At 41.8% G+C, this 27,553-nt stretch overlaps 2 protein-coding genes across 3 annotated transcripts; both read right to left on the bottom strand.

Annotated features, from left to right (window-relative positions):
• Positions 1-27,553, bottom strand: LOC143741342 (uncharacterized). Its single transcript, XM_077233766.1, has 11 exons — positions 27,425-27,553; positions 10,420-10,464; positions 6,585-7,347; positions 6,292-6,380; positions 5,500-5,526; positions 5,274-5,353; positions 4,192-4,406; positions 4,063-4,101; positions 3,933-3,968; positions 3,714-3,791; positions 1-12 (listed from the first exon to the last, which is right to left on the bottom strand). The coding sequence occupies exons 2-11, from the start codon at positions 10,437-10,439 to the stop codon at positions 1-3; spliced, it is 1,359 nt and encodes a 452-aa protein (XP_077089881.1). The 5' UTR covers positions 10,440-10,464; positions 27,425-27,553.
• LOC143741334 (uncharacterized) lies at positions 22,363-26,730 on the bottom strand. Of its 2 annotated transcripts, none has more exons than XM_077233764.1 (5): positions 26,156-26,730; positions 25,344-25,499; positions 23,488-23,699; positions 22,942-23,255; positions 22,363-22,830 (listed from the first exon to the last, which is right to left on the bottom strand). In XM_077233764.1, exons 2-5 carry the CDS (start codon positions 25,469-25,471, stop codon positions 22,609-22,611), a joined length of 876 nt encoding a protein of 291 aa, XP_077089879.1. In that variant the 5' UTR covers positions 25,472-25,499; positions 26,156-26,730; the 3' UTR covers positions 22,363-22,608. The 2 variants fall into 2 exon arrangements, with proteins under 2 accessions (XP_077089879.1, XP_077089878.1); XM_077233763.1 differs by having other exon boundaries at positions 26,169-26,730.

Genomic DNA, 27,553 nt, shown 5'->3' with positions numbered 1-27,553 from the left:
CTAAAACTCCAGCTGAAAACACAAGAGAAAAGTAAATTATGGAGACTAAATGTTGGAATTCTGAATCATAAAAAAATAGCTGAAGAGATTAAAGAGGAGATTAAACTATATCTAGCTGTAAATGACAATGGAGAGGTTAGCCCTGTCATTCTGTGGGATGCCCTTAAAGCAGTCCTGAGAGGGAAAATTATAGCTAAGACAGTGTCTATTAAAAAAGCTAGAGAAGAAGCATTTAAGAGAGAAAAGGAGAAACTATCTGAAATTGAACAGCTACATAAGAGCACACGCGATTCCTCATTATTACCTCAAATTAAAGAAGCTAGGGATAATATTGATAAAATGTTAAGTATAGAAACTGAAAAGAAGATTCGATTTTTAAAACAATCATATTATGAAGTGGGACCAAGGGCTACCAGATTACTAGCAAAAAGATTAAAAAAGCAACAGGCTGATAGAACAATTCACAAAATACGAGATATAGACACAAACCAGATGACATATGAACCCAAAGAGATTGAATCCAATTTTAGGAACTACTATAAAAATCTGTACAGCCAACCTCCATCATCCACTACTGACCAAATGAGAATGTTTCTAGAGAATCTTGACTTACCAGCAATTGGGAAAAAACAAAATGACCTTTTGACCTCACCCATTACAGTATCAGAAATAGAGAAAGCAGTCAGTAGATTAAAAGCGAAAAAATCCCCGGGTAGTGATGGCCTACCAGCTGAATGGTACAAAACATTCAGGGAGCAACTTATACCATTACTTGTGTCATCATTTAATTATACACTTGACCATGGCAAACTACCACCATCCTGGAAGGAAGCAGTAATAACAGTGATCCCTAAGGGGATTAATAAGGATACCTGCTCAGGCTACAGACCGATTTCTATACTTAATGTAGATTATAAATTATACACCTCAATTTTGAACAAGAGATTTGAACAATTTATGAACGACATCATAGATGAGGATCAGACGGGTTTTATTAAGGGGCGCCAAACCCATGACAATATAAGGAGAACCCTACATATTATTGAACACGTTAAGCAAAACAATACCAGTGCAGCCTTGATAAGTCTTGATGCAGAGAAGGCATTTGACTGTGTCAATTGGGCATTTCTTTATCAGACACTTGAAAAATTTGGATTGAATAAGAAGGCTGTTCAATGTATTAAGACACTTTATCAAAAGCCGACTGCTAGGATAAAAATTAATGGGAGTCTAACTGAGAGTATACAGTTAGAAAGATCTACCAGACAAGGTTGCTGCCTATCACCAACGCTGTTCGCATGTTTTATAGAGCCCCTGGCGCAAGCAATTAGGCAGAATACAGATCTGAGAGGGATAAGGGTTGGGGATGAAGACCACATCATTGGTCTTTTTGCTGATGATGTGATCTGCTATTTAGGAGACCCAGACGCATGCCTTCCAATATTAATTAATCAACTCGAGGCGTTCGGTGTCTATTCAGGTTATAAGTTAAACTTTGCCAAAACACAGATCTTATCATTGAACTATCTACCATCCAAAAATATACAACAAAAATACAATCTCAATTGGAATGCAAATACAATGAAATACCTTGGGGTTACCTTAACAAGAGGAATGGATGATCTATATGAGACCAACTATGTTAAAGTGGATAAATCCATTAGAAATGATGTAGAGAGGTGGAATGTCCTTTCTCTGGACTTTAGTTCCCGGATAGAGACTATAAAAATGAGCTTCCTCCCTCGACTCCTCTACCTCTTCCAATCACTCCCTATTGAGATTCCAGAGAATCAATTTAGAACGTGGGATAAAGTTATCTCTAGGTTTATATGGAATGGTCAAAGGCCAAGAATCAAATATGAAACTTTACAGCTTGGAAAACATGAAGGAGGTATGGCGCTCCCAAATCTTAAGGAATATTTTCATGCAGCACAACTTAGACCTTTAGTCTGCTGGTGTGCTAAGGATTATGAGGCTAAATGGAAAAACCTAGAGCAGTATGTACAAGGGAGGGAAATTCAAAGTCTTATTGGGGATGAAGGGGAAGCTAAGGATTTATTTAAACAGATAGATGCTATCACCCAGTTTTCATTAAAATTGTGGTTCAGCATAATACGAAAATATAAATTAGAGGCAGATCTCCCTCTACTTAGATGGATAGCTTATGACAGGCACTTCACCCCGAATACTCTTGACCAGAGATTCCAACAATGGAGACTGAATGGAATAACAGCACTGTGTACAGTAATGAAGGACGGGAATTTTATGAGTTTTGAAGAGATGAAACAAAACTTTACATTATACAATCAGGATCATTTCAGATACTTACAATTAAGGTATTTTTATATGAAGGAAGTAAAACCAAAAGTAAATCTGGGGGAAAACGGTATAATTAGAACTATAATAGGAATATACAACTCAAGGAAATACAGAATAATATCTACATTATACCAGCAACTGATGGAGAGGAAGGGAAATACAACGTCATATGTCAAGCAGAAGTGGGAAAAAGAGCTAGGTATGAATATATCTGAAGAAGACTGGTTACATATATGGAATACACAACAATCTACCACATCGTCTCGTATATGGAGGGAATTCTGTTGGAAAAATGTAATACGATTTTTCATTACACCTAAAATTAAGAGCAAATTTTTGTCAGTACCACAACCATGTTGGAGACAGTGTGGAGCGGTAAATGTAAACCATTCACATGTCTTTTGGCTCTGTCCTGTTATTACACAGTTTTGGGAGGATGTCCACTTGGTTATTGTTGAAATCTTGGGTTATGATATACCCAAGTCATGTTCAGTGCTGTATTTTGGTAATATGAAAAGAAACATTGTGTCAAGAGAAGACCGATACCTGTTTAAAATTTTGTTAGCAGCATGTAAAAAGGCCATTACGAAAAGATGGTACAAGCCGGACCCCCCAACACGAGATGAATGGCTGAAACTAGTGTCTGAAATAAGTGTAATGGAATGGTTGACTCATAAGATAAGAGTTCAAGAGGATCAATGCACAAATAATTGGGGAAAATGGACTGTATTTACATCCCAACGACAAGAAGAGGTCTGAAGTTGATGTATCTCATTCACTGAATTGTAAGTTTAGGTGATCCAGATTGTTCTTTTTTTTTTTTTTTTTTTTTTTTTTTTTTTTTCTTCTCTCGTTGGTTTGTGTTTGTTTGTTTTACTAATTATAATTTTTGTATATATGTGATGAAACTATAAAAATAAAGTATAAAAAAAAAAAATAAAAAAAAAAAAAAAAAAAAAAAAAAAAAAAACGAAGATAAAATAATGAAGTACAGATTATATATATATATTATACACACACACACACACACACACACACACACACACACACACACACACACACACACACACACACACACACACACACACACACACACAGACATAGAAGAATGAAAAGATAAAAGCAAAGAACACAAATCATGGTCTTACCATTTCAGAAGTGCTATTATCATCACCGCCATGATGGCTTTCTGACGAATTATCACTGTTAATGATGACCTTTTAATTGACAGATTTGTATAAATTATAACGGCCTCATTATAATCCGGTTAGTAGCAAGCACTTTATATGGTAAAAAGCAGATAAACAAGACATATGCATTTTCTTCAAAACAATTAAATATTACATCAATAATTACGTCATTATGTTATGTAAATATAATAATTATTTTCTTACCACTTCCTCATCAACATCAACAAAATCATCATCATCATTATGATGACCTAGTGGGGAATCATCACTTTCATTGATGACCTACACATGAACAGGCAGACAAACAGAGATTTAGCAACTGTAATAACTCCCATTGACACCAGATCAGAAACAAGAATTAGGAATGGAGATATAAGTGACACATGATAATAACTCAAGTCATGGATACATATTTTTCCTCACCAATTCGTCATCTGTTGTTGCTGAGTCAGTGGGTTCCTTAAATTTGTAAACATACGAAAAATGTCAACCCAAATTTTATAATGAATGTCTTTTGACTGATTAGTATACATTAGTTGTATTAGTTACTTACCACTGAAATGGTGTAACCTTCATTGTTGTTTAAAGGCTGCTGTTAAATGTAATAAAACAATACATGAAAAAGAATTTTAAAAAAATTGATGATTGCATTTTAGTTTTTACAAAACCTTAGTGAGCTTACACTTGGCCGGAGGTATAGGGCTGACCTCCCCAGCACTCCACTGTTTCGTATTGCTCTAGGTGTCCCCTCGGTCAGTGGAATTACTACACGGTGTCTGTTGACTCTACACATGTCGAATGACTTGCTCTTCAGTTGGGGGTATTCTTCCTCGATAAATGTTTTAAACTGGCCCTCAGTCAAGCTTTGAGGGACCAGAACACTTCTTACTGGATCGGCTGCAAATCAAATAATACCACATTAATTCATTATTAAGAAAAGGGCACTGTAATTTATACTAATACAGTTTTTTCTATTTAATTACTACACTGAAAGATTAACCATAGTGTAAAGCCACAGTTCACTGTTACACTTAAACTAGGTACAGCCATAATTGACCCTTCGCTTAGCCACGCCCGAAAACCACCACTGGATTAAATTTTTATGAAATTATTCTCTACTCGATTGCATATTATGTCGTGGATATATCCCTTGAATGCATACTTCAGTCCCTTTAGTCAGGCTCTCTCAGATATTTTACCTGTTCATCAAAGATTAGTAATTATCTCCTTGGGAATGTCTGACACCGGTGCATACACACTGTAATAGACGTGGCAGCCATGAAAGCTTGACAGGCGTAGCAACAGTAACTAGGGAGGTCGGGGCTTAGCGAAGGGTCAATTTGCCAGAGAACAAACTAACACTGTCTGCTAAAACTCCAAATGTTCAGAGGTGTCAAGTTCACGGCCCATTAAATGTCAACTTAGCACTAACATACTTAAGATCTCAGTTAGATAAGCAGTGCAGAGCTCTGTTTGATTTCTTGCTTATGATGTTTTAACTTATAAATACTGACTTTTAGTTGGGGTACAGGAATAACATATGTTTTTAAACATGGACGTCATTCCCTTTAAAACCATGTGAGTACTAAAGAGAGGGGGTTTGATTGACTAATAATTAATGTTTAACCTTACTAAAAAAATCAGTTACATTTCATTGGCAATAACAATGTGAACTTTTAAAAAGATCCATTATAAGCTTAATTCCTAAATGCATCATTATGCACTAATATTAGGAGAGTCTGTATTTGAAAGAAGTATTCTTACCCTTTTGAGTGTTGTATGCAACCATGTGTTCATGCATTAGCGCCATGCGCATGCTGTACGTCGCAGTCCTGTCTGAATGCCTGTAAATAAAAGAAGAACAATGCTTCCACAAGGACATAAACAAGGAAACACTATAAATTACAGCTACAATGATATGTTAGTAAACTACAAAGTAAGTAAAAACTCATAAGTAATGCTACATAGAGTACATAATTGTAAGACTTACAATGGAGGATGGTCCAACTGTGAGGGTCTAACACAAAAGAAAACAATATTTATATATAACTGTAGCAAATTATCTCAAAAGGGAAATATTAATAATTATTTATAACTTATGTTATGTAAGTTATGAATATTGTGATACATTAATCAGATTAACTTGATGTAGCTAACTTAATATTACAATCAATTAATCATTTCGTCCTGTATTAATTACCACTCAGTAGTGATAACATGTAAGGTTTGTGCCGCAGATGCCCTAAACAAACAGTACTGGTGAATACCAAAATCATTTTTTACATTTCTGTACTACTTGTTACTTTTGAGAAAAGTTGAATGTGCTGTCTTAAATTTGGGAATGAAAACACAAAAATTCTACTAGAGTATTTAGTGTTTCCAGTTTGTGATTACACAAGTTTTTGTCAAACTCATAATATTACTTTTCTCTTATGACAGGTGGTCTAAACTATTTGTTGAACACTGTATGATTAATGTAATTGCATTATCCAAAAACAAGTTTTCAATATTCCAAATAATTTATAACAATTTTGAATAATCAACATGATTCCCTCTGTGTTTGTACACCAAAGCATTTGTATTGTAGACTACATTTCTAGCTACATCTGCTTATTCACCTACTACAACAACAACAACAACAACAACAACAACAACAACAGTTTTTCTTCAGGGTTGGACTCTGCACTCTGGGGCCAATGTTGCCTGTCCCTGATGTACTTAACATAATTGTATGCATTTTATCAAACAGCATTTTGACAATATCTAGTGATTAGGGACTGACCTTTCATGTTGTGTTAGATGTTGGACCAGTAGGTGAATGGCGACCTCTTGTCCACACCTCCTGCACTGCTCTTTTCCAAAACCCTCATCCTACAACCAGTAATGAATGTGTTAATGGTTGGTTCACAACTACACACGTCTGTTAGAAGTGCACAGTAAGGCATGTCCTAGAATCTGACCCACCCACTATGATTAATGACCCTTTTCCATAGTCCCCTGCAAAGGAATTAATGCTTTTATGTGACTACATTTATCAATAACAAAAGCACAACATATATTTTATATATATCTTACTTTCTGACTGAGGTCCTCCTCCTCAGCCGTCAAGATGAGGTCACTTTGAAGAGGCACAACATAGGCGACAGCTCTGTTTAGTCCACTATCTTCTTTTAAATATGACACTGTGTAGCCTCCTAATGGGACTGGCAAGTCAATTAGTTTCCTGCTTCTGCAGCACCTCATTATCTTAAACCCACCGACAGCACGGAAGGCTGTAAAAGCTTCTTCAATTTTAACTTTTACATCTGCTGCAGAACCATTCACTGGAAATTTTATAACTTTCCTGCCAAGTCCATTTCTTTGTAGGATCAGGGTCTCCTCCGCTGTTGGAACTGCATCTGTAGATCTTAGTGCACAACCGAAGAAAACATGCTCCCATGGCCCACACACTGGCTTGTTAAAAAGACCGCGTAGTCTTTCTCTTCTTCGAGGATATGGACTTTGGAAAAGCCTTGAGAGTGTGGTTGTTGTAGACGTTTGAGGAGCCGGTACAAAGGGAGCATGGGTTGTAGGATAAAAAGGTGGAAGTGAATGGGACTGATTCGAAAGTAAAGAAGGAGCAAGCATGGGGGGATGGGGAAGAGTGTGTGCAATGGCTGGAGTGCTGCTCGCTGGTGTGAGTGGGCTCGTGAGCATCGGGTTAGTAGGAGCAGAATTAGGAGGGAGGACGTTTGGTGTGGAGGGAGGGGTAGTAGTCGTCGAATTATCCAATAAGGATTGGTCATTTAAAAGACTTGACACCCTTGCAAGCATTGACGCAACATGCTGTAAACGTTCACTGTAAAAGAATCCAGAAATAATACATACTGATAAGACATATACTGAGTATACCAGTCTGTAATGTTATTACAACTATTAAATATGGTTTTTCAATGAAGGGGTTCCCAGAACAGTGACTCTATGTACCAGCATCAGTTCAACAGCGCCAGTGATGAGGGCAGAGCTCTAGAGTTCATTCATTATTTTTTCTGTTTCGCGCAGGTCATGTTTTGAAAGATGATGTCCTGTAGCTTACTGATGTAAATAAATAAAAATTGTATACAAAAATGTGATGATGTCCGACCAAAAATGTGAAGGAACTTTGGGTTTAATTGGTCGTACAGTGAGATCTAATATAGCCTATGTTGTTATCGTGAATTTTTACGTGAATAATAGATCTGCCTATGTTACGTAGCCTACTCTAATGGTCCAGTGGCAGAATCTTGGCCAAGCGTGTCGAAGATTCTGGCTTCTAATCCGCACTGGTATAGCGATGTTCGCCGGAGTCAAAAGTGATGTCACGAATCGATATTGGCGTGGGCGCGAACTGGTTGGCAGAAAGAACCAAAACATATGCAGCAGTCTACCTGTGTTTTGTCAGCATATGATAATTCTTTGTACGAAGAAGCTAAAAGGAGATATAAGGTTAAGCTTTTATATAACCAGGGTTCATGTTCTCTGCCTGATCCATATCACCTGAGTGAGGATTGGAGCAAAAGCCCAGACACATGGCCAGATTTGACATTCGGCGACATCAACCTGTATCTCATCGACAGGCCATCTATGTTTACCAGAGAGTCGATGAAGGCGTACAAATCTTTAGATGCCTATAAGTCATAATTACGATTATTACTTGTTTTAACTAAGGATTTAACTGGTGAATGTGTTACAACTAGAGTAAAATAGAGGTGCAATTTGTCCATGGGCTATATTTTGAATCAAAATGATCTTATCTCTGATATATAACATTGGTTAACATATAGCCTACGTAAAAATGTATCAAAGAAAATACAATAATTTGCCCTTAATGTATAAGGGTATGTACACAGATGATACACAGTACAGTACAGTACCCAATCTTTGGGTTAACTTATGTCTTTATAATGCTGTGCGGCAAACGGCCATTACTTTTCTGCCAACCAGAGCGCATGTAACCGCGTCGTGACGTCACGGGCGAAGATCGTATCGTATCTACGATTAAAAAGAGGTGTCATTTGTGTAACAACGTTTAGCTGAGGAGTAATTGACCCGGGAAGTTCGAATCTGTGAATTTATTACCAACTTTACTCAACTCGATGAGTTAGTGCTGGCGCGACGCTTAATAGAGCCACGAGCGCACTCCCATATACGGATAAAAAGAGCTAATAAAATATAAGATAAGATGAGAAATAGGTAAATAAGATCGATATTGCACTGTCTGTGTGCTCTCGTGTATCATTAGGAGTGTCTGGTAGGTTTAAACAGTGAGAGATCGTGTGGCAGGTCTGGCTGATGGCGCGACGCCTAATAGAGCCACGAGCACCCCCATACGGATAAAAAGAGCGAATAAAATATAAGATAAGATGAGAAATAGGTAAATAAGATCAGTATTGCACTGTCTGTGTGCTCTCGTGTATCATTAGGAGTGTCTGGTAGGTGTAAACAGTGAGAGATCGTGTGGCAGGTGCGATGCTTACTGGCTGGCGCGACGCTTAATAGAGCCACAAGCGCACTCCCACACGGATAAAAAGAGCGAATAACACATAAGATCAGATGAGAAATAGGTAAATAAGATCTGTATTGCACTGTCTGTGTGCTCTCGTATATCATTAGGAGTGTCTGAAAGATGTAAACGTGAGAGATCTTGTGGCTGGTATGACCCAGGCGGGAGCCAAGAGACGTACGTGCTCCCTTATCGGCAAAAGGAGCGAATAAAAAATAAGATAAGATGAGAAATAGGTAAATAAGATCAGCATTGCACTGTCTGTGGGTTCGTCTGGTATATTAAAACAGTGAGAGATTTTGAGGCAGGTGCAAGCCAATGTCACGAGACTGGTGCTCAGGATTTTAAAAAAAGTGGGTACAGTAGTTGTAAGGCAGGCGAAAAGCGTTTGGTTAATGGTGAATATTGACCTATTGTACGTACCGTTCTGGCTCCCGTTGGCTTCAGGGGATATGCATGCGCTGCATATGGTTTAAAAACATATCTTACATATTGTGTACGTTCAAGTGGCAGGCGCATATAATGCAGTGGCAGGCGCGAATATCTGTGACTGGTCGAGTGGCAGCTCCCCCTGCCACGCAAAGGTTTTACCCCTACTGAGATCGACTCTTATTTAACAAACGAATGCTGCTAGTTAACGGGATATGCTTTATTTGTATTGGTACATCCGTGCCGCGAGATGTTTCAAAAGTGGTGGTGGGGGACAATATCGACACTGGCAAAAAGTGGCGGGGACATATGTTCCACCCGTCCCCCCCGTAAATGACGCCTATATGTAAATAGGTGTAATTTGTGTTTTAACAACGTTTAGCTCGAGTTATTGACCATCGAATCTGTGAAAACTGTCAATTTCACTCTAGTTAACGTTAGGCCTAGCAGCGACCGCATTTCTTTATATTCGAGTCCAAGTTCAATGAACCGCTCCATTGTTAACGTACGGAGCTCAATGCCAATTACACAAAGAAGAAAACCACACATTTTTAATTACGTTCAACTTTGAAAACGTGGGCTAGGCCTAACTTACTTAATACGTCATAACAAAAACGCTATTCGATTTTCCTAAGTAATTAAATCTCGTTTAAGCCTTCTGTAGTCATGTTAGCGATTTCATCTGTGGTTGAAAGCAATAAATGTCACTTACCAAGCTTAATTCCAATGAAGTGAATGTTTAAAAAAAAAAATAGGGTAAAACGAATAACGTAACTAAACAAGAAAAGGCGGGGTAACGACCGCAAACTATTTCTAAGGTCTCTTAAAAAAAAAAAAATTTAAAATAGCACGGGAACATCGCAATGAGTAGCCTAATAAGTTACTATTTTGCTCAGCTATGCAGAAACTATGGAAGAGTGCAACATACCGAGCCCATTATTAGACATTCTCTCAACATACCTTTCATTTGGCGATGACATCTCCTGATCGTCTTCTGTGCCTCTTCTTTTACTGTAAACACCAAAATTGAGTTCTTACGTTAGATTTATTATAAATAACTGTATCCCGACCCGACCAAAGCTTTGCCGACCAAGTTTTTATATGCAAGTTAGTTTTGGACACTTTGTAACATTGACATTCACGTTACACAATAAGCAATTCTTATTGTTATGCGTACAGATGCTTGAAACATCTCTTCTTTTATGTTCACATTGATAATTGAGTCGGTAATTTATGGTAAAAATGCATAATCACGGCACAATCAATGCATAATCTCAAATATATATATATATATTGCAATTACCATCATGCTGTCGTTGCTATTTTGAAGAAGCTGTTAAATAATACAAGAATAGTAGGCACAAAATTTCTTACCAACAGTCTCTAACGTCGTTCACCTTAATAGTGAAGTTTCGTGTTTCGCGGGGTTTTTTTGAACAGCGAAGCCCTGCCTTCTTTTTTTCTTTTTTTTTTCTTTTGATTGGCCGGCTATGATCTTTGAATTTCATTTAAAAGAAAATGCTTCTTTCTTGGTTTCATATCTATAAACTCAATAAGTCTATTCTTATTTTATTTAAAATAGTCTTCGTTTTAAAAATATGTCCTTATTCTTTCAGAACTGGAAGGCTTTCAATATATTTGAAAAAAAAAAAAAACATTTTTTAGTCCGCGTTTTTTTTAATGAAAATGGTCCTTTATTATGGTCACTTGGATGGATGTAGGTTTAGTCTTGCAATATACACTTTACACAAAATATACAATATATTTTTATCATAATAAGCATAAATATAGGCTATACTATTTATTAAAAACACTTAATAAAGAATTATATATTATATTATGTATATTTGCCATAGTTGCTGTTTTGGGTCTGCTGCCCTCTAAATCCAGCATTACTTTAAATTAATAATTATATATATATATATATATATATATATATTCTTTTAAAGTAATACTGGATTTAGAGGGCAGCAGACCCAAAACAGCAACTATGGCAAATATACCACTACATATAATGCTCTTGAAGACCCGTAAAAGCAACTTACTTCAAAATACATTGAAATGTCTCAAATACATCAGAAAATAATCAGATGGCTTCTAGACTCACTGAATGGTATCACTGTCAGATTTAACAGTGGCACAGGAATAATTATTTCATAATGTCTCCGAAAGCAGTGATAACTCGCCTGCCACTTGAACACCTTTTTTGTTTGTACAAATTCGTTTAACATCTCTACATGCAATAGGCCTACATCCAATTTTGTTTTCATTGATGTACAGCCACGGGGAGTACTGTTTCCTCCATATAGCCCCGTTCACACTACAAGCGACTTTGTCGCTGTATGTCGCCAGTGGCTGGCGATGAGGTCGCTAGTGGGAGTTCCCACTACTGGTTGCCTTTATGAATGACATCCAATGATGTGGAGAAGGATCATACGCGCTCCGCTCCTATTGGTTGTCGCTCCCGTAAGTCGCTCCTCATTTGCATAAAGTTAAACAGATTTCAACTTTGTCGCGTCGCCAGACACGCCCCATCCGGTCGCCAACGGTCGCTGTCGCGCGTGTCGCCGGAAAACGCCAGCTCCCCATTGAAATGAATGGTATCGCGTCGCCTGGTCGCGTGTAGTGTGAACGGGGCTTATTTCTAACTGATTTCTCCAGTTATCAACTTCCTTGCTCTGAGTTTTGGTGCTGAGCCGTTCAGAGCTGTTGGTGACCTGCTCTTTGCTTTTGTTGATCTGTGCTGAGCTGCTGTTGGTGGTAGACCCATATAAAGCTGTTATCACTGCATTTGTCCTCTTCTGAGATCTTGTCGCTGCTAACCTGTGCTGAGCTCCTGCCACTGCCATTGTGAAATATTGTTTTCTTTGTTAATATATAGTAAAATGCGTGATCAACGCTGAATTTTCAGCATCATTACTCCAGTCTTCAGTGTCACATGATCCGTCTGAAATCACTCTAATATGATGATCTGATGATCAACAAACATTTATGTAATAAACATTTATTTTATTTTTCAGGATTTCTTGATCAATAGAAAGTTCAAAAGAACAGTTTCTATTTGAAATAGAATCTTTTGTTACATTATAAATGTCTTTACTGTCACTTTTGATCAATTTAATGCAACCATACTGAATAAAAGTATTAATTTATTTCCCTACATTTAAAAAAAAATACATTTCAGATCTGAAGGATCATGTGATGAAGACTGGAGAAACGATGGTTAAAATTACTGTTTTTACGGTATTTTGCATCAAATCAATGCAGGTTGGGTGAGCAGAAGAGACTCTTGAACATTTGAACAGTAGTGTACATCCAACAGAATGATTCTAGCTTTATTTACCAATGTAGTTTTTACCCTAAAAACAACTGGATGATTAATGTGGATTATGTGACACTGTGATGACTGTGATAATAATGTTTGTTCCAAAAGACTTGATTAAATAGATGTAACTTGTTTATTAGATATTAAACATATAGATTGTGACAAAACAGGCTGTCAGTCTGTGTGTTGGTGGGGATTTTTCAACTATTTCAGCACATGCGATTTTTACATTTACGTCCAGTAGGGGTGGCGGGAAAGCACTGTTATGAGTGAGCAAGTCAGCAACTAGGCTATTCAACCACCATTTTTGAAAAGGGCTGCTTTATTCAGAAACAAACAATGCCATGGCAATCAATGTCAATTATTGCTATTTCAAGAGTGAATCCCGCATGCATATGTAATTCCTAAAACTTTGTGTTTACGTGGGCATTTGGTCCTGGCAGCATGAAAAACAAGTTTTATACAAATTCTGAATGGAAATTAGAAAGCATAGACAGCACACAACGATCGCTCCCTTTACTAAAACGCTGTTATCCGTCGAGATCTCTAGCACTCCCATAGAACCAGGACTATTAATAATGAAAAAAAAAAAATGTGACCCGTCACAGAAACCAGGGACACAAGTCGGCAGCACAACTTTCGAGCAAAATGAGAAAGAAGAGTTTTTTTTCAAAATTGGTGATTTTCAATTTTTTGGAGAATCTGTTAATTGAAATCACGAAGAAGCCTCTCCATGTTTGAGATAGCAGTATTGGTATATTTAAAAGCTTACATTTTGAGGTTGAAATCGGCTTGTTTTCGGAGATTCTAGCATGCAGTAGGGGCGTGGCGTGTCATTGTCTGTGTGTATTTCCATACTGAATAACCCGGCGCTTTTGCCCCCGCCCTCCAAGTCAACCACATGGCTACTTATTATGCTGTGCTCTGGCCAGCTCTCTCTGATATCAAAATTCAATGAAGATGGATGCCGCAAAGATTGTCGCAGACGAGATGAACCGTCTGGCAGTTACACCGAAAATGTTTTCGCCGCACTTCGTGGGCTCGGGAAACTGAACCGGAGGTATGGGCGCAGCGCGCTCGCCCTCAGTGCTTCAATACGGCGGCTCGGCTCGCTGACAGCGGTGGCTGGCTGTTTCATATGTGACGGAGAATCGAAATAGAGGATGCAGTTAAGACCTTTGCTGCTGCGATGAAGGCCTGCCGTGCGTGTTTCTGAAATGTAAGTTAAGCTTCATTTGCTCTTTAGTCGTTATTTAAGATGCTGAACCTGCTGATGATATAATGTGCTTGCGGACATTTCATTTGTGTGTGTATACGCACATAAGAAAGTGGTGTAAAGAGATTTGCAACAGTAATTTGAGGAGGTGAAATGTGATTATTTGGAAAATTGCAGAAATGACTCTTTAAAGAAAAATGCCAGCAGGCATTTGCCTCCTACATAAACTTTAATATTGTTGACATTTTGGGCACACGAGCGTTGCGTACTATTTGCGCTATAGATATGTAGGCCTATGGCTTATTGGTCTTTGTTTGTTGTTGTTGGTTTTGCGTTATATGTATATGGCATATTGGTCTTTGTGTGTTGTTGCTGGTTTTGCGTTATACTGTATGTATATGGCATATTGGCCTTTGTGTGTTGTTGCTGGTTTTGCGTTATATGCAGGCTATATGGCATATTGGTCTTTGTGTGTTGTTGCTGGTTTTGCGTTATATGTATATGGCATATTGGTCTTTATGTGTTGTTGCTGGTTTCGCGTTATATGCAGGCTATATGGCATTATTGGTCTTTGTGTGTTGTTGCTGGTACGTTGCAAATAGAGGGGCAGCACAATTGTTTTTCGCCTAGTGCGGCAGAAGTGCACTCATTCAAAGTGTAAAAAAAGCTGTAAAGCACATGGAGGAGCTTTACAGGGGGTATGGCTTATCTAAATGAGATGTAAATGAGCCCTATTGTCACCCCCAGCAGCAGAGACAGGTGAGAACTGCACAATCTTTAGCTCGTTTTCTCCTCTTTGAGCTTTTTTAAGTGCCTACTTTAAAATGGCCACAACTTCTCCAAATATTATCAGATTTCCACATGTTACACATCGTTGGAAAGCTTGGATATTACACTCTCAGAATCTATGAATAACTCAAAATGCCCCAGAACCGACTTGTGTCCCTAGTTTCCGTGACTGGTCACAAATAGTAACTGAAGCCTAAATGTTTCCAATTTACGCAAGGAATACAAAAGCCCCGATATGGTGTGGGTAGATATAAAGTAGAAAGATACATAGAGAGAGACAATTACCCCTCAAAAAAGTCGGTAAGAAGCTTTCTCTTCCCGACCTCGAGTGGAGGTTTATTTTTCTCCATTTTTTAAGTTAAAATTACTCTTTAGATGTGGGGCGGGGCGTTTAGGCCTACATTTTAAAGAGACATGGCAACTAGCCAACTTAAAACAAATTATTGTAAAAAATCTATTCACGAAATTTACCGTACCCATTGCATGCATTTAATCAGATTTGTTATTATTATTTTTTACTAAAATAAAAATATCTGAGGGAACCCCCTAATTCTATTTTTTACATCTTATGGGGGGTCCCGGATCCCCCCAGCCCCCCCCTCAATTCGAGCACTGTCTAATCGTGCAATCTTTCAGAGATATTGGCACTAAACCTTATTTAATTTCCTATTGGAGCAATTTTGTCAATATGGTGGATTGGAAAAAAAAAATGGGATAAATTGTAAATAAATTCAGAAGTTTCTTTTGAATTAATATATTAGCAGCACATTAGCAGATTGTGAACACAAAGCACTCACTTACTGTAATATTAGACTCGGTTATGGTTAAGCATTTTTGCTTTACTTTCCTATAGAAGCGATAGGAAAAAGTGTCTATCGCAATCACGTTAATACTATGGGTAAATCTGCTTGTCTATATGTACATACTCAAGTGTACTGGGTTGCCAAGTAATAGTTTTAATACATTTACATCATCACGATTGAGTGTTTGATTATTGTTCATCCAGACAAATTTTTAAGTTAAAATATAGAATGTTCAATAGAAAGGTAAATCGTTTTTTTATTTTTTTATTGTTCTTAATGCTATAAGATGTTATGTGGTTTCTAGGGTACCTGGGGTGGTTGCTAGAGTATTGCTTTGCAATTGCTTTGGTATTCTGAATAGTTGCTATTTGGTTGGGTATTCTGGGTGGTTGCCATGCCAGTAGATTGGAAATAGTAGATAGACAGAGACATAGACAGAAACTTCAAAATGTCTGTTAAAGACCAATTGCAAATGAGCAAACAATTTCAAAAACACATCCGTAGATACAAACTTCCATTTGACATGTCTGATCTGCAAGTGTGCAAAGTAGAAAAACAATTGGTGCAGATAGCCTTATGGGTAGCACACTGACACAGGACACTGTTGCGCTTCTGGTGTCCCGAGTTCCCTTTCAGTCGATAACGTCGGACGTAGTCGACGCGACTGAAATGGGATCACGCTAGGGAGCCTATCATCTTCGAGTACTATTGAACGAGCCAATGTAATTGGCGTGCGTGATTCGCATCACACACTCCGCCCCCGCGGCGCGGGTATAAATACGGAAGTGGATGCACGCACTAGTTGCCTTTCGCTTCGGAGCCGATCGTTTGATGTCTCTGAGAGTGCTGTTGTCTACAACGAGCGAGTGTGTCGGTGTTCTTCAGGAAGACTCTCCCAGTGCTGGTGTTCTACAGCGCGAGTGCAGCGGTGATCGCGAGCTTTGAGCTCTCAACTGCTGTTTTAACAGCAACAAATTTCTAAATGTTTGTGTGTGTTGATGGCTGGTTAGAGGGCGGAAAAGTGAGTGCTTCACTGTTTCAGTTCTCTGTTCAGTGTTGCCGCGGTCATTTCCCTGTGTGCTCCGGCACTGGTGACGGTCCTATTTTCTGAAAGAGCAACACGGGTGCGTTTGCGTCTTTTTCAAGATGTCATTCCGCCCGTGCGTTTCTGGGTGCGGTCGTTCCCTGTCTCTCTCTGATGGTCACAACTGTTGTGTCACGTGTTTGGCTTACAGCACGCTGAGACAGCTTTTGTGGACAGCTCATGTTTTCACAGTGGGAACATGACTGTCGCAGTGTTGAGGGCGAGACTCGCCTTCGTTCGCGGAGAGCGAGTCCCCATTACCATGCCCCACCCTCGGGTGCTGTGTGGGATGGGTGACCGGAGGATAGTGTTGGATGTCCCGCCCGGTAACCATTCCCTGTGGGCTCCTCACTCCTCCCTTCCACTGCAACCACTGGAGCCTCCTGTGTTGTCTGCTGGTCCATCTGTAATGGGTGGGCCAGCGGTTTCACTCGGGGCTCCCCTGGAGGACAGGACGCCGATTGCAGCATCAGAGGGTGAGCTGACTTCTGGAGATGATGACTCGGCTGCATTGTCTCCCTCCGGGAGTTCAATGTTGCCCGAGCCGGATCCAGAATTATCAGCTATGCTGAAACGGGCCGCCGAGGCTGCCGGGCTCGAGTGGAACCTCCACCGTGTCCCGTTCAGTCTCGGTTGGAATCTGGAGTTTGGTATCTTGGGGCGGGCCGCGCTGGTTCTCAGCTCGCCGCCCCAGTGCCTTTCTTTCCCGAAATGCATGGAGAGCTTATCAGGTGGTGAACAGCATCTTTCTCTGCCAGAAACTGCTTGAAAAGCTTTTCCCCCTCATTACCCTTGATGGAGGAACGGTGAAGGGTTGCGAGGTGTCCCTCCATTGGAGCGGTCTGTCGACACAGGTGCACCTGTGTCCGGCGGCCGCTGCCTTTTGGGGGGATCCTCGTCTCCCCCCTAGGGCCTGTGAGTTTCGTCCGTTCCGACGGGCAGAGCTTACAAAGCCTGTGGGCAAGCCCCTTCCTCTTGCGTGCCATGGCGTTGCTGCAGGCTAGGGCACCCATGGCATGCACGAGGGTAATCCAGACCGTGCGCTCATAGGTGAGCACCGCACTGCATCCGACCTCACCCTCCGGGGTACGGGTGTCGTAGCGTGCGTGATCGGTCTGGCGATGTCCACCTTGGTGGTCCAGTAGCGCCTTCGTTGGCTCAGCCTGGTTGGTATGGCGGATGCGGACAAGGTTCGGTTCCTGGTCTCCCCAATTTCCCAGGTTGGGCTGGTCGGCGACGCGGTGGAGAACTGCATCAAACAGTTCTCTGCCGCTCAAGCGCAGACGGAGGTCATCCGGCACATCCTGCCCCGGTGGCCAGCTGCTGCCTCCACCCGCCGCCGGTGGCAGCTCCTCCGCCTGCTCGTCGCCGTGGGCGTTCTCCGGCCGCCGCTCCTGCTGGCCCTCCGCAGCAGCCTCCACCCAGGCCTCAGCAGGGAGCCGGCCGCAGTAGAGACGCCCAGCCCGCTCCAGGCGCTGCCAAGCCAGGTGGCAAGCGACAGCGAAAGCATTCCGGAGCGGGCCGCCCAGGAATGGATGAGATGCTCTTGGAGTGGCACGATCACTCCCTCTCCCCGGGTGAGGGCCGGGTGGAGCCTTTGTTTGTGTGTGTGTCTGTTCCGCCGCTGGCTCCCTAAAAAAAAAAAAAAAAAAGCGGAGCAAGCGGTACCCACACTTCAAAGAGAGAGCAATTTCATCTGTTCCTGGGTCCCAAGAGGGCCAGTCTGGCGGGTGTGACCCTGTATAGCCTTACACCCCTCAGCTCCCCCTTGGTCGCCAGCAGGCAGCTTGGTGCGTTCGAGGACCCGGTCATCCGCCTTCTCACGCGCCCCCTGCCGCTTGTGGAGACAGGTAAGTGTTGCACAGCACACTAACACCACTCTCTCTACTTTGCTGCCCCACCTCAGGCTCGGCTACCCCGCTCAAGTCAGTGATAGTCATCACATTAGGTGTTGAGCAGACGTGCTCCTGAAAATTCAGTGACATTCATCACACCGAGTGTTGAGCAGTGCTCCTGACTTGTGCGTGCTTATCTTATCCTGCTGGCGAAGGATTTGATATAGCCGCTCCTCCAGCCGGTACGAAGGCCAGTTGTAAACTCGTTCTTCGTGCTACTAGGTGGTGGGTCGTGACCATCTTGGCCCAAGATTGGTCTGCAGCTTTGACCTGAAAGACATGTGCTTCAGATCTCTACCTCCCGCACCGCAGGCCATCCTGTGTGTTGCGTCTAAGGGTGGAGTGTCAGTACAGTGTCCTTCCCCTCGAGTGCTCCAGAGCCCGTTGGGTCTTCAGGTCAACTGGAAGAGAGTAATCTCGCCCACGGGCTGAGTATCTCTTTTCTAGTTTTGGAGAGGTACTCGGTCCAACATGTCTCTCCAATGAGAATGTGTTCAGCTGGTGTTGAAGTGAGAAAGGGTCCCACTGAAAGAACTTTCAGAGGCTCCTGGGGTATATGGTAGTCGCAGCCTTTGGCTCCCTCCATATGTGACCGCTTCAGCGCTAGCTTCACGATCGAGTCCCGAGGTGACCGTGGCAGAGCAGCTCACCCTGTGTGACTATAGTTCATCCCGGTCTGCTGCCAAACCCTCTTCAACAGAGCGGCCATGTACAAAGGGCGTGTTTTAACGGGGGCCTGGGCGACCCCCGACTACACGGGCATTCGTGCCTCGAGTTGTTAGACATTGCGACCGTTGCGCAAGCTTCCCCTGCATGTCACAAACTCACCCGTCACCTCCTCCTTGGAGTCAGACGCTTCTGAGGGCGCCTTATTCCACTCCTCCCGCTTACTCAATCGTGCCGCCATCGAGCCTCACGACAGTTATAGCCAGGGCAAGTGGAGACTCCATCCCCTGGGTCCGGCTGGGTCATGACCATTCCGGGGCCGCTCAGTTGCCCCCCCGGTTTTATTTTTCCGCCAGTGTTTGGGTAAACCGAGCGGACTACCCTTGGACAAACACTGGGACTCAGCGGCCCCAGGGGCCCGCAGAAATGCGTTTAACCCCAGTGAGCCTTCTAAAAGTGACTGCGACTCATGGTCGCCTTGCGCCTGCAAGTCAGGGAAATCATCACTCTTCATGTTGAGCAGATTTGCTCCTGAAACTCAGTGAAGTTCATCGCACTCTGGTGTTGAGCAGCAATGCTCCTGTAGCTCAGTGAGTCCATCACAGGTAGCTCAGTGAATTCATCACACGCAGTGCTGAGCAGAAATGCTCCTGGTGCTCAGTGAAGTTCCTCGCACTCAAGTGTTGAGCAGAAATGCTCCTGAAGCTCAGTGAGTTTATCACACTCAGGTGTTGAGCAGTAATGCTCCTGAAGCTCAGTGAACTTGTCACACTCAAGTGCTGAGCAGAAATGCTCCTGTCGCTCAGTGAGGTTCTTCGTACTCAAGTGTTGAGCAGAAATGCTCCTGAAGCTCGGTGAGTTTATCACACTCAGGTGTTGAGCAGGAATGCTCCTGAAGCTCAGTGAACTTGTCACACCCAAGTGCTGAGCAGAAAATGCTCCTGAAGCCCAGTGATCTTCACATGTTGTGTTGAGCAATGCTCCTGTCTTTTGCGCCCGTCACTTGCACCTACGTGCCATGTCAGGAGAGGAACAGGTCTTCATAGTTGCCCCTCATTGGCCCAACTAGACCTGGTTCCCTTCAACAGCCTTCCTGACTTCCCCTGGAAACTCTTTCGGGGACGGGGCACGATGGCACACGCGTTCTTCCCCCGGAGATTCCGGGCGGTCTTACATCTGAACGCGGAGGTTCAGGTGGCTATCACAAGATCATGTGTTAGTTACCATCACTTCTGCGAGCACCCCCTAGAATTGGGTAGCGTGCTTACGCCTTTAGAAGTGGAACCTAGTCGTTGAGTGCGTCTTCTCCCCTGAGGAGATCCTGAAAGCTTTCGATCACTTCAGTGCTCTCTTTCCTGCAAAATGGGTTGCAGTAGGCTGTTTTCCTAAATCACCCTCAAAATGATGTTGCCTCGGTGTTTAAACGACGCTCATCGTGTTGCAGAAGTATGCAGAAGCACGTTCTGATCGTCAGGTTCCTGAGGAGCAAGGTCTTGTAAATCCTTGTGTCCCTCTTTATCCTCTTGGGCCTTGTCCCTGGTGCGACTGCACTGCAGAGACCGCCCCTGAGCCACTGCAGGTAGTGAGTTAAAAATTCTGTTATATCAGTTCTCCTGCTCGCGTGGTCTCTACTAGAGGGTAGGGACTTGCTCGCTTTCGGTCAACGTATTGCGCCTGGAGTCTGGGCCGGCTAACTCTCACAAGCTGAGACCCCGGCTCGGATTGTGCCCAAGGTTCCTACCTCTCCCGTAATAGGAGCAGGTGGTGAGCCTGCAAGCGCTGCCCTGGAGGAGGCAGATCCAGCCCTGGCTTCTCTGTCCGATTCGCTTGGACGTGTACAGAATGCAAGTAATAGACCTCAGACCAGCTCTTCAAATATCTGTTGGAATTCAGCAGAGAGGGAAGGCTGTTTCCATGCAAAGTTGCACTTAGTGCTTGCCTTCATTTCGGCAAAGATCCGAGATGCAACATGTCCACTTAGGTGTTGAGCTCCTCTATGATGAGTGTAAAGTGCTCCGCCTGGGCGTTGACGATATACTTTGCTAAACAGATTCTAGAGTTGGGGGCTGGACGACACCTAGTTGAACCGCTGCTTCCCGTGGGCTCCCTTCTCATGAAGCCAGTTTCACCGTGAGCCCGGTTCAAGTGTCGGCTTGCGGCGCCATTCCCCTCCTATGGACTGGATACGTGCGCCTTTCTACTCCAGTTGAGTTCCCTTAAAATTGAACCCTGTTGAGTTCCTCCACACCCCTCCGACGTCGGACGTGCGGAACGTCTGGTGTTAGGCCTACCACTCGTAAGCAGTGTGGAACCTGTGTTAGGCTGGGTCCATATGTTGCGGTCCCTTCGGTGACCCCATATGTGTATTCTTCCACGATACGGCTCCCTGCGGTGAGCCCGTGTCTTCCCTCGGCAGAGTCTCTCTGCCGTCACTGTCCGGTGTGTCTCCCCCCGTCTTAGGCTGGAGCCACCCCAGTGACATTCCATATGTTAGACTGCCCGGTTTCCGCCCAGTTCATATGTGTATTCTCCACATTACCTCCCTCGGGTTGGATGTGGCTTCCGCAGCGTCCCTTCCTTCCAACGTACGGGGAACGCTTTCCCAGTGGTCCTGTAGGAACAGCAGTGACTTCCCTGGCCTAAGCCCTGTCCTTCCCCGCCTTAAGTTTGCGGGGGCATCAGGAGGCTTTGGTTTAGGCACTGGAAGGTGGCAGCGTTAGTGGCGTGTTCAATGGTTGATCCCATTTCAGTCGCGTCAACTACGTCCGACGTTATCGACTGAAAGGGAACGTCCTGGTTGCGTATGCAACCCACCGTTCCCTGAAGGAGGGAACGGAGGACGTAGTCCCCTTGCCACTACCGCTGGACCACCGCTGACCCCGGGTTACTCTCGGCTCCTCAGCAAAAAGCAACTAGTGCGTGCATCCACTTCCGTATTTATACCCGCGCCGCGGGGGCGGAGTGTGTGATGCGAATCACGCACGCCAATTACATTGGCTCGTTCAATAGTACTCGAAGATGATAGGCTCCCTAGCGTGATCCCATTTCAGTCGCGTCGACTACGTCCTCCGTTCCCTCCTTCAGGGAACGGTGGGTTGCATACGCAACCAGGACGTTCCGGCTTATGGACCTTTCTCGATCACATCCCCCTCTAATTAGGCTCCCACTTAGCTTTTTGTCCATTCTGTACTGTCCTGTCTAAAAAAAGGTGAAAATAACAAAAACTGATAAAAAAAATAAAAATAAAAAAAAAGTAAAAGGCTAGTATATATATATACATATGGCTAGTTTGGAATCCACATCCTCCGAACCTAAAGGAGTTAAATGAATGGTAGGACAATGAGGTTCAGATCCATTTTAGTGATTGTTCACTACTGAATGTTGTTCAAAACACTTTGAGCAACCATCAGTGCCTCCTGGTAAATATCCACACCAAACAAGTCACTGTTTTTGATAGGGTCAATGCTACCCTGGAGTTGGGCCTCCAGCATCTCTCGAAGTGCTGGTTGCGTCATTGGAATGTCAGTTTGTTGACGCGGATCTTCAACAGGAACTGGTCCATCCCAATCAATACCCCAGTCAGACATTTCAACCTATAAGAAAAATAAATAATAGTAAGGTACGTTAATAATTTGTAATAAGATTTGTAAATATAAACATTGGTCAAGAGTTCAATATTGAAGTAAATCTGGAACTGTTTATACCTCTTCAGGGAGCTGTTGTGGTGCAACAAGTAGTCCAGCCACCCACAGCTGCTGGGGAGACTTGTAGCCCTCCGAAGAGAGGGGATGTCGGGCCCAGGTGTCAGAAAAGAACTTCAGATGCCAGTTCAGTCTCGGAATCATCACAAAGTGTAGGCATGTGATATGAACATCACTGTTCGGGTCAAGAGCTCCAATGTCCTCCAGGTGCCGGAAGGCCGCATAGTAAATATGGATGACTGTGCACCATAAATCTCGCCATAGCCTCTCTATGCGTTGATTATGGACACTCTTGCCCGTGATGTAGCTCTTGCGCTCTGACAGAGAATGTACACATTTAATAATCTTAATTTAACAGAAACATCAATAATTCAATAATTCAACAAAAACAACTGCAATCAATGGAAATATTCACTGATAATCTAACTAGGGACAGATGACAGCCAATCCTTTTCTAAATGTGATACAATAATGAACACCTGTGTAGAATTTATATATATATATATATATATATATATGTATTTTATACTCTTGACTTACTGCACCTACCAGGTCCTCGATCAGGATGTTCTAGCATGAACCTTGCCACATCTACATTTTCCCCACCATGGTCACTACGGACACGCTGAGGCAGACCATGAACATGCACAGCTTCCAAGAAACATTGCAGTACAGTAGAGGCCCTGTTGTTATTACTGGCTTTCAGGAACATAATTTTACGGCTAAAGCCATCAATGCCCCCATGGACAACTATTCTCCAACTGTGAAAAGAGGGAGGAAGAGAGAATATATAATTAGAAATAAATTATTTAACAGGAACAGTTGACAATGTGATGGTATAGATATGATGGCTGATTATTGTAATGCCTCAAATGATAAATCAACTTTTTAAATTTTATATTGTGTATTTGCAAATAGAGGGTATGCGCGTGACGTCACCGTCGCCGGAGTGCCTGCAGTTACTCACAGTGAGTGGCAAAAAGACTGAATGAGCCGTGAATGCCGCGAAAAACAAACACAACACATATAAAGTGCGAAAGAGCTTTGCGATTGACTGTACAACTAGATTTGACAAAGAATCAGAGGTATATTTTTACAGACTGCTATAGAAAGAGGAGCAAATGGATCGCTGCAATTCACAGAAACAACTGGACTCCAGTCAGCGAAAGGTGGATTTACAGTTATCATTTTGTGTCAATATGCTGAATTTAGGTGTAAAACCATACCCATATATTTTGTATTGTTATATATATTAACAACTCATCAATTAAATATTTATCATTGCATATTCTGCATTATTGGATGTTTTTTAATAAACACGGACCAAAAAAAATATATATAAAGTTTAAGGGCTGGAGGATATGATGCTATATATAACACTGATATAAGTGATCACCCGGATTTAGACCTACCTATATTGTATTTATATAAAGAGTTCACGGGCAAATTTGCTTTATGTTTAGGTCTATATTGCTTTTATCTCCCCGGTGTCGAAATCAGGCTAACATAAATGTCAGGCAACACGATTCCTGGCTGCATGTCAATATCCATGGATCACTGGAACTTTAGTAAGTTGTAAGGAACACTTGAGTCCAACATTTAGTTTAAATTGATCAAATTGTTCGTTTTAGTCGCATTTTCGCAGTTTCTCCTATTAAATCCAGTCACGCAGCAGATCTTTTGCCACTCAGTCAGGCTGAGAGGGGTTGTTCCGGCGGTAAAGTGACGTCAATGCATTCCCTCTAGAGTGCCGAAGTCATGACGTCACTTTGTAGGACAACTCGGAAGCTAGCGGCGCATGGATTCCCTCGATCGAAAAACTATGCATTTTCCCCATAGACTTTTGGAAAATCGCAAAAAATAAGATCTGTGTTTAACAAAGAGTTGTGACCCTTACACATTTTGTCTATCAAGATAATCTTTACAAGTTCATCCAAAATTTATACATTTTGAAGCCTATATAAAGTTTTTTAAAAACACAAGCAGACACAATACAGTTTAAAAAACCACAAGCAGGTTATAACTGTGTGTTCAATGTCATAGATCAAAATGTGAAAATATTTAGAAGCTTTGTTAACCACAGACCTTATTTCAGGCGATTTAGCAAAAACCCATTCAAGAATCCCATAGACTTTAGAGCGAGGGAACCAGGAGTGCTAAAATGCTAACTCACTTCTGCGTTTTGACCTACAGAGTGACGTAGTAACTTCAGCACTCAGCTATGTATTTACAGTTGTCTATTTTTTTCCCGCATTAGACGAATAATCGAAAAAATAAAAACTTAAAAATACAACAAAAAAAAATTTGTTGTCCAGAAAAAATACTACCTACTAATAATGTTACTAATTACAAAAAAAAAAAATAATGATAAAACATTAAACGGTACCTTCTTTTAAAAGTCTTACCGGATGAGTTTATGGTTGCCATCAATATGCCACAGGGAGAGAGGTGCTGGAACTGAATAAGGGCGTCTTGGAACAATATTCAGTTCCAGTCCACGTAACATAGTTCCAACCGGATCAATGGCTCTCATAACCTCCCGAACTCTTCGTTGTTGTACCCTAGAAACAGAACTGTTATAATGACATGCAAAAGTTTCTCCTCCTTAGTCAAAATATGTTGCTATGCATATCAATGTCAGTAAAAGACAACCTTGTTTCCTAAATTGATGTATTGTATGACAACAACTAGTCTGTTTGCCTGCTCCTGGAGAGTTACCGTCCTGCAGATTTTAGCTCCAACCCTAATCAAACACACCAGAAGGGGCTAATGATGTGTTCAGGGTTGCTTGATAATTACAGGGTTGGGACTGAAGTCTGCAGGACAGTAGCTCTCCAGGAGCAGGGTTGAAGATCCCTGCTACAAGGGTAAACAGAACAGAACCAAATGTATAGCAGATGTCATTAATGTTTCTATTGGCAATAGAAATTAATCAGATTTGAATATCAGAAGGCGAAGTCCTACTTTCAAAGAGAGGTGCCTGGAGCTGGGTATGGAAGAGGCTAATTAGCTCCTGAGCAACACACTAAGCTACTGAATAATACTGAATGGTCTATATAGAGATACCATGATAGGAACCGTACTCCTATGTAGACGTAGATCAGCTGAGAGTCAGCGAATACAAGCTAGAAGTAACATGACATGCTAGAAGTTTGATGAGGAATATAAACCATGTCTCTATGGTTAAGAAGTAACACTCTTTTTGAAACATACTCACGTTTGAAACGTACCTTATACCTCTTGCTTTAAGATGTCCCATGACCATCTTTTGTCCTGTATTAGGACAACTGGCAATAAATTCTATTACATTTCTTTTTAAGTCTTCAACAGTGATATCACTGTAAGTCTGCCTCACAGATAACTGATACTGGGTCATTCTGTTCCGGATTGTTCGTTGACTTAGAGAATACATTGCAGCAATTTCTTTAACTGTGAAATGTTCGTCAAGTAAATATTTCAGTTGCTCTTCACTGAGAAAGAAAAACCTTTCACAGGTTTGGACTGGCAAAGAAAAGATATGTAGCTCATGCAATGCAACATTTAATAGTGAAAATATCTCCTCTTCATGTCGCAGTGGTCTGTACACAACAAATCTGGACAAAACATGGACAATGCTTTCCAGTCTAAAGAAAAAGTTATCACAGTGTGTATCTACCGCAGCCTGTCTCAGCTCTGCACCTAATGACTGCAGGCTCTCAGAGATGGCACTCAGCACCTCCTGAAGAACATGTGGTTCTTCGCTGAAAAGAGAGAAAAAAGAAAAGAAAAAACATCAGATCAATAAAATACAGTCCAGTGTAGCAATCAAGACACTCCTGAGGGATACAATTACAGGGTGATATTACCAAAATATGTAAATACTGCTTAAATTTGACATTTTTACTTTTTTAAATTACAATGTGATAGTTTGTTTCACTGTTTACTTAAAAGGTTGGAAAAGGTTGTGCGATTTTGTCTAAAAAAATAAAAACATGTTCTTGGTGCTATGTAACCAGAGGGTGAAGCTTCCAATAACGCATCTAAAAGCTATCAATCAACTCTCAGACAAGAAAAAGAACACTGTTTCACACCAGAGTATGTGATTGGAGTGGTAATATTTCCAGAGCGGAGAGAGACTTTATGAAGAGGGGGGATGGGCTTGTCTGTTTATTAACCATGGTTTTATCATGTTTTTTGGGCTTATTTACTACAATTAAAAATTTGGTCAGGATTTGTTAAGTGCGAAAGTTTAAATGGTTCCCCAACGAGCAAAAATGCTTAGTTTAATTACACGGGTAACAAAATACACAAGTAAACCGTTTCAATTTTATTTTTATGTTTAGTTCTATAGACAAACTTTAACAAATATCAAGTCAAAAAAGAGCGCCACATTCATGAAAGTAACCGAAAATTGTAAAACATTTTTTTCACTTGAATGTTGCTAGTGCGAACTGACCAAACAACTGGAAAGCTAATGACAGTCACAAAACTCCTGCAAAAAGCGGACTTCCCTCTTACCTTGACATTGATTGTTTCGTAGCCTATACTTTTAGACTACACACAATACATGATTGACTTTTAGTTAGTTGGATGAGTCAAGTTCTTTAACCATAAAGTCTAACTACACAATGAGAGG

The sequence above is a fragment of the Siphateles boraxobius genome, unplaced genomic scaffold, assembly GCF_051911475.1.
Source record: "Siphateles boraxobius isolate OS27281-9 unplaced genomic scaffold, OSU_SipBor_1 189, whole genome shotgun sequence".
Classification (NCBI taxonomy): Eukaryota; Metazoa; Chordata; class Actinopteri; order Cypriniformes; family Leuciscidae; genus Siphateles; species Siphateles boraxobius.
Note: the sequence above shows the minus strand (reverse complement) of the source record. Positions and strands in the feature narration are given on the sequence as shown.